This window comes from Bactrocera dorsalis, chromosome 1 (genome assembly GCF_023373825.1).
Source record: "Bactrocera dorsalis isolate Fly_Bdor chromosome 1, ASM2337382v1, whole genome shotgun sequence".
Taxonomy (NCBI): Eukaryota; Metazoa; Arthropoda; class Insecta; order Diptera; family Tephritidae; genus Bactrocera; species Bactrocera dorsalis.
In genome coordinates, this window is record NC_064303.1 from 64,086,214 (window position 1) to 64,100,457 (window position 14,244).

At 40.7% G+C, this 14,244-nt stretch overlaps 1 protein-coding gene across 1 annotated transcript; it reads right to left on the minus strand.

Moving 5' to 3' along the window:
- Positions 1–11,157: 11,157 nt before the first annotated feature.
- On the minus strand, positions 11,158–12,968 carry LOC125775360 (putative nuclease HARBI1). The gene is made up of 3 exons (XM_049445873.1): positions 12,383–12,968; positions 11,812–12,311; positions 11,158–11,750 (listed from the first exon to the last, which is right to left on the minus strand). Exons 1-3 carry the CDS (start codon positions 12,578–12,580, stop codon positions 11,192–11,194), a joined length of 1,257 nt encoding a protein of 418 aa, XP_049301830.1. The 5' UTR covers positions 12,581–12,968; the 3' UTR covers positions 11,158–11,191.
- Positions 12,969–14,244: the final 1,276 nt, after the last annotated feature.

Consider the following 14,244-nt stretch of genomic DNA (forward strand, 5'->3'; position numbering starts at 1 on the left):
GAAGTATCAACCATCAAGCTTATCGAAATATTAATATGTTAAAAGAGAAAAGGCACCATCCTATCTCAGAAGAATAATTAATAACAGATTGTAAGATCTTTTTTGATAAATACTTTAATTACCAATATTTATTTTAAAAATACCTGTTCCCATGAGCTATGAGCGTTCTGCAACATCCCTTATCGCAACACATCACGTTACAACACCTCACCACACAACAGTTGACAACACACACCACTACACACACACGCATCAAACACAGTATCTAACACCGCTAATCATTACAACACAACAACCAGAGAATGTTTATCATAGAGAAGGTTCACGGCGCGGATATCGTAAAAATATTTTTGGCTAGCTCCTTCGAGATGATGGAGTTTCACCACTGCCAGCCCGGCAGGAGAAATTTTAACATTTGAACTAGTGATAAGCAATATTTCACTACCGGTGATTTTTTCACTGTGATTGAAAAATCACAAATCGCAACTGCGATCACTTTTTATAAATAGCAGTTCGCTTCTATGAACTGCGATTGCGATCGCAGTTCGAACCAGTGAATAGCGATCGCAGTTCGAACCTGTGAATTACGATCACAATAGCAAATAGCAGAAAAGTAACAACTTTCTTCAGGGTATTGTATATATCGTATATGCTATTTTTCGTCATAACGGTTTGAAATTTTGAGTGTAACGTTCTTATAATTTTTAATAATGGCAGAAAATGTATCAAGGAAAAGAAGTGAAGATGAAATATAATCAAAATGGAATATTTTAATTTGTTATAATAAAATTTTTAATTTTACTTATTGTTAAAACCAAATTTGAAAGCTTTTTGTGATGAAAACAAGAATTGTAACTAATTAATTTCAGAAAAAATGATGGAATAAAAAAATTACGGGTTTTTAATATTTTCCCAAAGATTAGGAAACTCGCGTTAATTATTTGGTCTTGAAAATATTAAAAGTGGGTATTCTAAACAAACAAATTATCAACCACACTAATGGTAATTCCTTCTAAGAAATGTTTGAAACTATCATACCAACATACAAATGAACTATGCAATACGCTCTAAGTGTCAGGTAGCCGAACCGCTCCAACATTTGCGAAAATGTAGTGAAAAGAAAGGCGGAAAAACTTGACTCGAGTTACAGGAACCAAAAGAGAATTTGCCTCCAATAACGACAAAAGGTTCCGTCGTTCCCACGACAGTCGGGTCTACGTAAGTGGAACAGACCCGGACTTTTATTCGGCCAAACAGTGTCAAATTGGCAGAATCTGCCGCTACAACAACAACAACGACTTTTGAACGTCGACTTAGTTGCGATCGCAATAGCAATATAAATTCACAGTGATTTAAAAATAGCAATCACTGAAATCACAGATATCGAAAAATCACAATATCGCTCATCTCTAATTTGAACAGAGCTGAGCGTGAAATAAAAATTATGCTCAAAACTATATATTGCTCTAACAGACTTATGTTTGCTCTTTTGCTTATATTTTTATACGTTTATATGCAAACATATGTATGTATTCAAATGAATTCATTTTGTGCATATTTATGGACACAGATGTAATCGAAAACATTTGAATAAAATTGCTTTTTCAAAGCAATATTCGTAGTTAATGTGAAAATAAGGCATATTTTTTAATCATTTATTGTATTTGATATATTCATACTTATGTGCATACTTCATTACACATGTATATAACAAACTATAATAATATATTAAAAAAATTAAATATATTACAATAGTGATAAATGTACATAAATAATATATTTCATCAATCAAAACTTATGTACGCTCTCGCGAATTCGAATCATATTATCACTTATCAGTAGTAGCAAGTGCGCGCTGCTCATATGTACATACATACATAAATATGTGTGTATGACATTGGCACAAATAGCGCATACTCAATCCTACATACTTGTATGCATCAAATTTATTTCCAAATACCTGCCCCTTCGTGGCAAATTTACAACTTTCTTAGTTATATTTTTATTATTTCCCCTACTAACAGCGAATCAAACGTGCGCTTATTTTTTTAATTTGCCGCTTTGTTTTGATCAATCAGCTGTTCTCCGTTTTCGCTTTCCGCTTTTTTTTTCTCCTTTTCGTTTCGCTCTTGGTTTAGGCATTGCCAACCATTTATAATATAAATTAGATTTTAGCAGCAGTGATTGAACGTACTAATTGACAGGTGTACCCAACTATTTTCTCACTGAGGTATGGCCTCTGAGAATAGTATGGGGCGTACACCAGAGAATCCTTTTTGGAGGAATTCTAAAATTCTGAGAACGTCCCCCAATGGCCGAAATGAGGAACCCGCCGCTGCTGGATCAACATTTAGTGACGAAACTGCTGACCGGACAAGTAAAAGTGAAGAGAAATCACTAAATAATGAGTCGTCCAACTACTTTAAAAAGCTGGGTTGCAAAATAAAAGAGTTGGAAAATATGATGGCTGGTCAAAGGCACGTAAACCAGGCTATGCGCGATTTATTGAGTACCATAATGAGCTTATATAACAAAGCCGAGAAACCGTAGAGGTAAATTATGGCTGAGAAAGCAACACAGTTTTCTCATATCTCCAAAGAGCTGAACACCGCAAAGCGGCTGCGAGAAGCATCGGGAGAACTACCCCCCACAAAAAAGCCAAAAAAGGCTATTGAAAATGTGCAACAAATTACCAGTGAGGTCAAGAAAGTAATAGATATTACGGGTCAACATAACGTATGCGAAAAATGGGTGGATGTAGTTAAAAATAGGAAGCCAATCCAAAAGAAAATAAGAGCGAAACCGGACGCCATCATAATATCGAAAAAGGAAGGTGCATCGTATGCGGATATTCTCCGGAAAATAAAAAGCGACAGCGGTCTTGAAGAGTTGGGATCAAACGTGTCATACATACGAAAAACGATGAAAGGAGACCTGCTGATTGAGCTAAAAAATCAAGCGGACAAGTGAGCCGAATCATTCCAAACCATCTTAGAGGGAGCGGTGGGTGAAATGACGCTGATACGTCCAAAAACTCATAGCGTCATAATAGTATGTAAGGATGTAAGTATGTAAGGCACTAAAAAAAGAGTGTGGGTTCCAAAACCTGGAGAAATCAAGCGTCAAAAATATGAGGAAAACCCGAAGTGGCACACAAATAGCTCTTATTTGTCTGCGCGCTCAAGACGCTAAAGTTGCACTAAAATTGGACAAAGTGAAGATAGAGTGGTCTATCTGCCGTCTCAGAGAACACTCACCCATTACCCGATGTTTTAGGTGCTTCCAACTGGGTCACATAGCACACAAATGTGTCATTCAGACTGATCGGTCAGCCCTCTGTACACACTGCGGAGCTGCCAGACACGTAGCAAAAGTGTGCAAAAATGCCCCGAGCTGTATGCTTTGCAAAGGAGAGCACTCCGCCTTAAGTACGACATGTCCGAAATACGTACAAATGATGAAAGCAATAAAAAAAATGAGGTTGTTATAGCTAAACCTTAATCACTGCGCTGCAGCACAAGATCTGCTAAAACAAACAGTTCAAGAAGAGAATATAGGCGACATACTAAGCGAGCCATATAGACTGCGTTCGGAGAGCACTTGGTGTAAAGATGGAATTGGAAAGGCAGCAATATGGGCCTGCAAAGGACAAGCTTTCTCATCCCGCTCCAAAGACGTCCATAACGACTTTACATGAGCGAAGATGCAAGGTATATATTTTGTAAGCTGCTATGCTCGTCTTAGCGCAACAATTAGAAAATTTAAAGATTTTCTCCTGGAGCTGTCTCTAGAGGCCAAAATAAATCGCCAATAATAATAGCGGGTGACTTTAACGCATTGTCTACTGCTTGGAGTAGCAGAATGACAAATCACCGTGGTCGCCTCATTCTAGAATTTTTGAGTCAAACAAACCTCACGATTCTAAACAATGGCACAAAAAATACGTTTCAAAAGGGTAATAAAAGTTCTATAATAGACTTAATGTTTGCTAACGACACGCTTAGCAGACATATCAAGTGGGAGGTATCAGATATTTACACAAATAGCGACTATATGGCTATAATCGCTGAAGTGTCGTTTTCCCAAGAAAAGGAACTGTCTCGCAGAAATCCCTCTCGAAAACGTAGTTGGCGTGAAAAGGAATTTGATACCGACGTCTTTGAGAGCGTCTGGAATGCGGCAAAGGCACCAGGCGTAGACGCCACCCACTTAGTATCCGCTGTGCAGAAGGAACTAGTTGCAGCATGCGACGCAACTATGCGCAGGACGAGATACAATAACAATCGAAAACCGGTATACTGGTGGAGCGACGAAATTGCCAAGCTGAGGAAGCTCTGTCACTCAGCTAGACGTCGCGCACAGCGAAACCAGGGAGGGGAAAACGAAATCCGCCTCAGAGAAGCATTTAAATGTCAAAAAAAGCTCCTAAGTCAGCCATTATCCGTAGTAAGAGATCCTGTTTCGAAAAGCTATGTGAAGAAGCGAACGTAGACCCCTGGGGATCAGCATACAAAATTTGTATGTCGAAATTCAAAAATAAGTCGCAGCAACCTAAGAACGCATCATTTATGAAAAGGTTGTCGATGCGTTATTCCCTACACATGCATCCATTTGCTATATTAAAAGAACCGAAGCTACGGAGCCACCCCTATTAATCACAGAAGACGAACTATTGGCTATTGCGAAAAAAATCAAAAACTCTAAAGCGCCCGGAATAGATGGTATACCAAATAGAGCCCTTAAAGAAGCCATAACTCTTAGACCCAGTTTATTTATTAACATGTACAATGCGTGTATATTAGAAGAGGTGTTCCCCGATCCATGGAAGATTCAGCGCCTGGTTCTACTCCCAAAGCCAAAAAAGCCACCAGAAGAACCTTCATCATATCGACCCCTTTGCATGCTCGACACGATTGGGAAAGTGTACGAAAGCATTGTAAGAAACCGCTTGGAACTAGCAATCCAAAAAGCCGGCGGATTATCAGAGAGAAAATACGGCTTCATAAAAAAGAGATCCACTATTGACGCACTACGAGAAGTCGTCGATATTGCGAAATGTGCAGTAAATGGCAAAAGATGGAAAGGTGGCACAAAAAAGTATTGTGCGCTGATAACCCTGGATGTCAAAAATGCATTCAACTCAACAAAATGGGCAGACACAATTAAAGCCCTGGATGGAATACGGGCCCCTGAATACCTCATAAACATAATAGCGAGCTATTTTAAAAACAGAAAGCTTGTTTTTGAGACGGACGAAGGCACCAAGAGCTACTCTATCTCGAGTGGAGTACCACAAGGCTCAGTGTTAGACCCACTATTATGAAACCTTATGTATGACGGGGTGCTAAGAAGACAGTAACCAACAGACGTGAAACTAGTAACCTATGCGGACGACTTCATGGTGGTAGCAGTCGCCAAACAATTAGTCGACCTGAGAAATAAATGGAACGAGTGCTTAAATAGTCTACGACAATGGTTCTCCTCTATGAGTCTGAAACTGGCGGAGGAAAAAACAGAAGTTTTACTGGTTAGCACTAGGAAGATAGAAGAACGAATAGAGCTCACCATAGGGGAATGCAAGATTACCTCGCAGCCGCAATTAAAGTATCTGGGAGTAATATTAGATTCCAAATTTAAATTTAAAGAATACTTGGAGTATACTTCCGCCAAAGCAAACAGAATTTATAAGGCCCTATGGAGAATGATGACCAATAGAGGCTGTGTGCGTTCCAGCCGGGGATTCTTAATGGCGAAAGCAATGAGTTCCGTAATACTGTATGCGACACCTGGATACAGGCAATGGATATAAAAGCGTATGCAAAGCAAATAATTGCAGTGCATAGGCTTTCTGCAATTCGGATAATAAGTGCTTTCCGGACTATATCAACCAACGCTGCTGAAGTATTAACAAGCATGCCGCCCATTGACATCCAGGGAGATGAACTCTAGCGTTTATATCAATTATCAACGCCTAAAACAGTATCGGCAAGGACAGAGGAGAGAAACAAGAGTACTAAAATGTGGCAGGAGCGGTGGAATTCCTCACCCAAAGGGCGCTGTACCCATCGACTTATACCGGACATCCACTCGTGGATAGACAGACGACATGGGGATTTAGATCTCTATCTGACCCAAATACTTAGTGGACATGGATGCTTTAGAAGCTACCTATTCCGATTCCACAATGACATTAGCCCGAACTGTCCGACGTGTACAGAGTATATAGAAGATTCTGAACATGTATTATTTCATTGCCCTCGATTTTCGAATACAGGGGAACAGCTAAAAACCACACTCGGTGGTAATTTTACGGCCGATAACTTGACGACACTCATGTGTTAGACGACTGATAAATGGAAAGCTGACAGCGAAGCGTCAGCGTTCATAATGACCAAACTGAGATCTTTCCAACAGACTAGGCGTCCGTCAGTCCGCGCAATAGAGGAGACTTAAAAAAAAATACTTGTATGCATATGCGTACACATGTAAATATGTCATCCCCAAAAACTACAAACATTTGTTTAGAAAAACAACAATCATTTCAAATAGCATCATACATACTTATATGCGTACACATGTAAATATGTGCGTATGACATTAACAATCAAATAATGTAATTTAACTTTCTTTATTGCAAATTACCAAGCAGAGAAAGAATTGTTAATGTGTAAGTTAACACAAAATGAATTAATAAAGTTTCAAATCATTAAAGTGAAATCATATTCCGCGAATTTGCTTAGTAAATTTAACATTTGAATATAATATTTTACATAAATAAAACAGCTTAATCCGATTCGAGGAATTAGCGCGGTAATTTGAACCATAAATATTTTGCAAGTACAAAACAGCCATACGCGCATCCGTCGTAATACTGCAATTGGCGGTAAAGTTCTTAAAGAATAAAGACATTCTTCTTCTTTACTGGCGTAGACACCGCTTACGCGATTATAGCCGAGTCAACAACAGCGCGCCAGTCGTTTCTTCTCTTCGCTACGTGGCGCCAATTGGATATTCCAAGCGAAGCCAGGTCCTTCTCCACTTGGTCCTTCCAACGGAGTGGAGGTCTTCCTCTTCCTCTGCTTCCCCCGGCGGGTACAGCGTCGAATACTTTCAGAGCTGGAGTGTTTTCGTCCATTCGGACAACATGACCTAGCCAGCGTAGCCGCTGTCTTTTAATTCGCTGAACTATGTCAATGTCGCCGTATATCTCGTACAGCTCATCGTTCCATCGAATGCGATATTCGCCGTGGCCAACGCGCAAAGGACCATAAATCTTTCGCAGAACTTTTCTCTCGAAAACTCGCAACGTCGACTCATCTGTTGTTGACATCGTCCAGGCCTCTGCACCATATAGCAGGACGGGAATTATGAGTGACTTATAGAGTTTGGTTTTTGTCTGTCGAGAGAGGACTTTGCTTCTCAATTGCCTACTCAGTCCGAAGTAGCACCTGTTGGCAAGAGTTATCCTGCGTTGGATTTCAAAGCTGACATTGTTGGTGGTGTTTACGCTGGTTCCAAGATAGACGAAATTATCTACAACTTCAAAGTTATGACTGTCAACAGTGACGTGAGTGCCAAGTCGCGAGTGCGACGACTGTTTGTTTGATGACAGGAGATATTTCGTCTTGCCCTCGTTCACTGCCAGACCCATTTGCGTTGCTTCCTTGTTCAGTCTGGAGAAAGCAGAACTAACGGCGCGGGTGTTGAGACCGATGATATCAATATCATCGGCATACGCCAGCAGCTGTACACTCTTATAAAAGATTGTACCTGCTCGATTAAGTTCTGCAGCTCGAACTATTTTCTCCAGCAGCAGATTGAAGAAATCGCACGATAGGGAGTCGCCTTGTCTGAAACCTCGTTTGGTATCGAACGGCTCGGAGAGGTCCTTCCCGATCCTGACGGAGCTTTTGGTCCCGCTCAATGTCAGTTTACACAGCCGTATTAGTTTTGCGGGGATACCAAATTCAGACATTGCGGCATAAAGGAAGCTCCTTTTCGTACTGTCGAAAGCAGCTTTAAAATCGACGAAGAGGTGATGTGTGTCGATTCTCCTTTCACGGGTCTTTTCCAAGATTTGGCGCATGGTGAATATCTGGTCGGTTGTTGATTTACCAGGTCTGAAGCCACACTGATAAGGTCCAATCAGTTTGTTGACGGTGGGCTTTAATCTTTCACACAATACGCTCGATAGAACCTTATACGCGATATTAAGGAGGCTAATCCCACGGTAGTTGGCGCAGATTGTGGGGTCTCCTTTTTTATGGATTGGGCATAGCACACTTAAATTCCAGTCGTTGGGCATGCTTTCGTCCGACCATATTTTACAAAGAAGCTGATGCATGCTCCTTATCAGTTCTTCGCCGCCGTGTTTGAATAGCTCGGCTGGCAATCCATCCGCCCCCGCCGCTTTGTTGTTCTTCAGGCGGGTAATTGCTATTCGAACTTCTTCTTGGTCGGGCAATGGAACGTCTTTTCCATCGTCATCGATTGGGGAATCGGGTTCGTCTTCTCCTGGCGTTGTGTGTTCACTGCCATTCAGCAGGCTGGAGAAGTGTTCCCTCCATAATTTAAGTATGCTCTGGGCATCGGTGACTAGATCACCTTGGGGGGTTCTACATGAGTATGCTCCGGTCTTGAAACCTTCTGTAATCCGCCGCATTTTTTGGTAGAATTTTCGAGCATTACCCCTGTCGGCCAGCTTATCAAGCTCTTTGTACTCACGCATTTCGGCCTCTTTCTTTTTCTGTCTACAAATGCGTCTCGCTTCCCTCTTCAACTCTCGGTATCTATCCCATCCCGCACGTGTTGTGGTCGATCGTAACGTTGCGAGGTAGGCAGCCTGTTTTCTCTCCGCTGCGACACGGCACTCCTCGTCGTACCAGCTGTTCTTTTGCACCTTCCGAAAACCAATGGTTTCGGTTGCAGCTGTACGTAAGGAGTTTGAAATGCCGTCCCACAGTTCCCTTATACCGAGTTGTTGACGAGTGCTCTCAGAGAGCAGGAGTGCAAGCCGAGTAGAAAATCGCTCGGCTGTCTGTTGTGATTGCAGCTTCTCGACGTCGAACCTTCCTTGTGTTTGTTGGCGTGCGTTTTTTGCTGCACAGAGGCGGATGCGAATCTTAGCTGCAACAAGATAGTGGTCCGAGTCGATGTTAGGACCTCGGAGCGCACGCACATCTAAAACACTGGAGACGTGTCTTCCGTCTATCACAACATGATCGATCTGGTTGGTAGTTTTTCGATCCGGAGACAGCCAGGTAGCTTGATGTATCTTCTTATGCTGGAATCTAGTACTACAGATAACCATATTTCGGGCCCCGGCGAAGTCGATCAGCCTCAACCCATTTGGGGATGTTTCCTCGTGGAGGCTGAATTTACCGACCGTAGTGCCAAAGATACCTTCTTTGCCCACCCTGGCGTTGAAGTCGGCAAACACGATTTTGACATCGTGGCGGAGGCAGCTCTCATAAGCGAGCTCCAAGCGCTCATAAAAGTCATCTTTGGTCACATCGTCCTTCTCTTCCGTCGGGGCGTGGGCGCAAATCAGCGATATGTTGAAGAACCTCGCTTTGATGCGGATTGTGGCTAGACGTTCATTCACCGGAGTGAATGATAGTACTCGGCGACGGAGTCTCTCTCCCACCACGAATCCAACACCAAACTTGCGCTCCTTTATATGGCCACTGTAGTAAATGCCACAAGGACCTACTCGTCTTTGTCCTTGTCCCGTCCATCGCATTTCTTGGACGGCGGTGATGTCAGCCTTTATTTTCACGAGGACATCAACCAGCTGGGCAGCGGCACCTTCCCAATTAAGGGACCGGACATTCCAGGTGCATGCCCTCAATTCGTAGTCCTTATTTCGTTTTCCATGGTCGTCATCAAAAGGGGGGTCTCTCATCCGAGGCTGGTTGTTGCTATTCGCTGGGGTTGTTTTTTTTACGTGGCGGGTCCCAAACCCTGCGCACAACCCTATGTAGGGGATATTTCGCCTTCTCACGTTAGCTCGCCTTCAAACGGATGTTCTTAGGCTACCCAGAGGATACTTGGTCAAAGACCGGAAGTCGTGAGCTGCTTGAGTCATATGTAAAAGAATCGTTTCTGGCCACTCCCAAGTGAATGGCGATCAGAGAACTTTCCTCACTTGCGTGAACTTCTACATATGACTCCAAGACATTACATTTTATAAATTCAGTCTCCATTTCGTAGTGTTCATAAAACCAAAAACATGATTTTATTTCATTGGCGCCCGAGCAGATCAAAATACGCAAACACATCAAAATGACACATTAAAATGACCGCACAAATAAAAAAAAAACCAGCAAATCGATGCACGCAAACAAGTGACTATGCAAATAAGAGAACTTGAATCCCTCGAAACGTCTAACATTTTCCGAAATTTTTTAACCTTAGGAACACTACACTAATGTGAGGGCCTTATCCAGAAACGTATGACCATTATAAGGACAACTACAATGAATATTACTCTTTTGAAAATCCTGAATACCAACCTAACGAACACAATCATCAGTACAACTAAAAAAACAACGACATCTCAGACATTCATTTTTTAAGCTGAAAAACTCTTCGTTGCCTTACTTTAATTGTAGCACGGAAAATCCAAAATGACAAGAACTTTTTCGGTAATTCAGTGGGTGGAAGAACAGAAATTACTCATCATAAGTACGCCAACCTGTTTAACCTACCAAATATAAATATAAAGTTTTATCTTCTCGCTTTTCTCACATCTTTTCATGGAATACTTGGCAATGATACTCTTGAAGAACTATCCACAATCTTCATACTAAAGATAATTTCAGTACCATAAACAATTCATATCGAATAAAACTAAAGCAACTATTGTCACAAGACGTAAATCACGTTATTATTAGATATAATCACATGAACATCTTCCAAAAAGAAATAATGAAATCAATAATAAACAAACATTTCAACCTTTTCTCCGACCCTAATGAAAAACTTACTTATACTACTTATTTGTAGTGTAAGTAAGTTCGCCAATATTAAAACCAACTCCAATACAGCAGTTTATACAAAGTATTATCCATACCCCATGTCTCTAATATAAGAAGTAGAAAAGCAAATACAAAAACTACTGGACGATAGAATCATAATAGCATTTAAAAAATGGATGTTTGTAATTATTTGTACTAATATTTGTTTTCTGCTACTCTATACATCTATACTCACGAAAACTCAGAGCTATTGCATTTCTAATAGCCGATGCTGTTACATCATTTTCCCCAGCTCTTGTAGTGTGGTGTGGTTGAATTTCTGTACTTATTTCTGCAGCATCTTGGATCCACGAAGATGGAATTTCATCATTTTCAATTTTTAGAAAATTGTGCAAAATACAGCATTCATGTATAATAACGTTAACGTTTTTTGGAGCTACCGGTAAACCTCTGCCTATTTTTCTAAATCGGGCTTTTAGTTGACCGAAAGCATTCTCTATAACTCTGCGACATTTGGATAAACGATAGTTAAATGTTTTTTCTAACACTGGTTGATTTGGTGAGTATGGAAAAGGCTTCATCATGTAACGCGACAATCGAAAGGTTGAATCGCCAATAAGTAATACGGGGACATTAACATCTCCAATCATTTTGATGCTCTGAGCAAAAATATCGGCGGTTTCATGGAATTTTTTTAAGGAACTACTTTCAAAAATGTACGAATCGTTGTTTCTTTCAGTTGACCCAACATGTATATATGTAAATTTTGATCTATAAAATAGTGAAAGAATTTATATAAATATTTCCAATAAGTACTATATATTAAATTTACCTATAGTCGCAACTTGCCAGCAGAACAACCGAATACCACCCCTTATAATTGTAATAATCGATCGCATCTTCCTTTTTCGGCTGAACCTCAATGTGGCAGCCATCTATTGCTCCAAAACATTGCGGAAAACCAAGGTGTGCAAAACCTTGTACATTTCGCTCTACTTCTTCTGTGCTTGGGGGATAGGAATTGATGCAATCTGATAAAGTTGTGCACACAGCTTTGCAAAAATCCACAACTATTTCCCCAACTGTGGTGCGTCCTACGCCAAATAAACTTGCTACAGTTCTGTATTCCGCTGAAGAACCTAACGCATACAACGCAATAGCCACTCTTTTCTGAAGTGGAATGCAAAATCGCATGTTGCTGTTGGACTTTCCGATTTCCTTAACCTTTTCACATATTTTGTGAAAAGCTTCCTTGTTTAGACGAAAGTTTTCTTTAAATCGGATGTCATCCATCTTTTCGACATCGTACTCCCAAAAACTGCCATTGCGGTCCTTTTATTAATAACATATATAAATGAGGGGTATAAAATATTAATATTCAATATATAATATATTAAACTTACAAATATCCAGGCGCTTCTTTCCCTTATTTCCGAAGATGCCACTTTGGTACTAGTTTCCAGTATCGCTTTTGTCAATTCATTCATCGTTTTAATCTTTTGAAGCAGATTCACTAGTAATGTATTTATTCTTTTGTTTACCAAATTGTGGTTTTGCATCATCTGTGCGGCTAACAATCGCAATGCTTGTCTTCTATCCATTTTTGTTTTATAAAATTGAAAATGTTATTAATATGCCAATCAGCTGTTCGGTAACTCGCTTTGCTGCTGTCTGTCACCTATAAATTTGGATCTGATTAAGGGCGCAGTTAATCAGGGTTAACGCTGCCGTCTGTCAAGGCTATAACGCCGTTCCCCATAAAATTCCCCCATTTGGATCGTTCAAAAAACGGATAAAAAACACAGGTTAGTAATACATTTTAGAAAGCTTAACTCACTCACAATAGCCGATCGCTACCCAATCCCTGATATAAATGAAGTTTTGGCAGAGCTAGGCAAAAATAATTTTTTTTCGGTAATAGATCAGAAAAGCGGTTTCCACCAGATTCTATTAAAATAATCTGACATTGAGAAGACACCTTTCTCAGTTAAAAATGGCAAATACGAATTTACACGTTAGCCGTTCGACTTAAAGAATATATACATATACATATCTTCCCGTAGTTCCTAGGTGGAACATAGGGGCTCAATAAACAAATTATAATTAATTTTATTTAAAGCTATGAATTTAATTTCTCCCAAAGAGTATCCACTTCTCTGTGCTTATACTTCGACTTCCCGTCTACACGTGTTGGCTGGTCTTCGGCTTCCTTGCGGATTCCAATCTAGCGCTATTCTGGCCGATCCATTTCCATTTACGACGTTGAATTTCGATATGGATCGGTAGCTTTTTGGTTACAGTCCAGAATAATAACGTTCGGCCAGAATATCTACATTTTCGAAAACATCGATTAAGAAAGGATTGCAGCGACTTTAAAACGATAGATGAATCGAATATTTTTAGCTTCGTACGTATGGATATATGTGTTAATCTCCAGACTTTATCCAACATTCCGAAGGCACCACAATTTTTAGATTATGCTACCTAAATAGCAAAACTCGTCGATTTCTTCGAGATCTGTAGGTTTGGCGTTTCGGTGGTGTTGATGCACATGAGTTTTGTCTTCGCTATATTAATTTTAAGCGCAGTTTGTGTGGCGAGATCACTAACAACCTCAAGTTTCAAGGAGATCTGCGAATATTTATCTTTTAGGCAACCGCTCAAACCCCAAGATATTCCTCTGTTAGTCGCACACACTTGACACATCATCAAATCCAATATCAAATTGAATAAAAGGGGAGATAGCACGCACCTCTGCCTGATACCAGTCTTCTTCTTCTTAATTGGCGTAGACACTGCTTATGCGATTATAGCCGAGTTAACAACCGCACGCCAGTCGTTTCTTCTTTTCGCAACGTGGCGCCAATTGGATATTCCAAGCGAAGCCAGGTCCTTCTCCACTTGGTCCCTCCAACGGAGTGGAGGTCTTCCTCTTCCTCTGCTTCCCGCGGCGGGTACTGCGTCGAATACTTTCAGAGCTGGAGTGTTTTCGTCCATCCGGACAACATGACCTAGCCAGCGTAGCCGCTGTCTTTTAATTCTCTGGACTATGTCAATGTCGTCGTATATCTCGTACAGCTCATCGTTCCATCGAATGCGATATTCGCCATGGCCAACGCGCAAAGGACCATAAATCTTTCGCAGAACTTTTCTCTCGAAAACTCGCAACGTCGACTCATCTGTTGTTGACATCGTCCAGGCCTCTGCACCATATAGCAGGACGGGAATTATGAGTGACTTATAGACTTTGGTTTTTGTTTGTTGA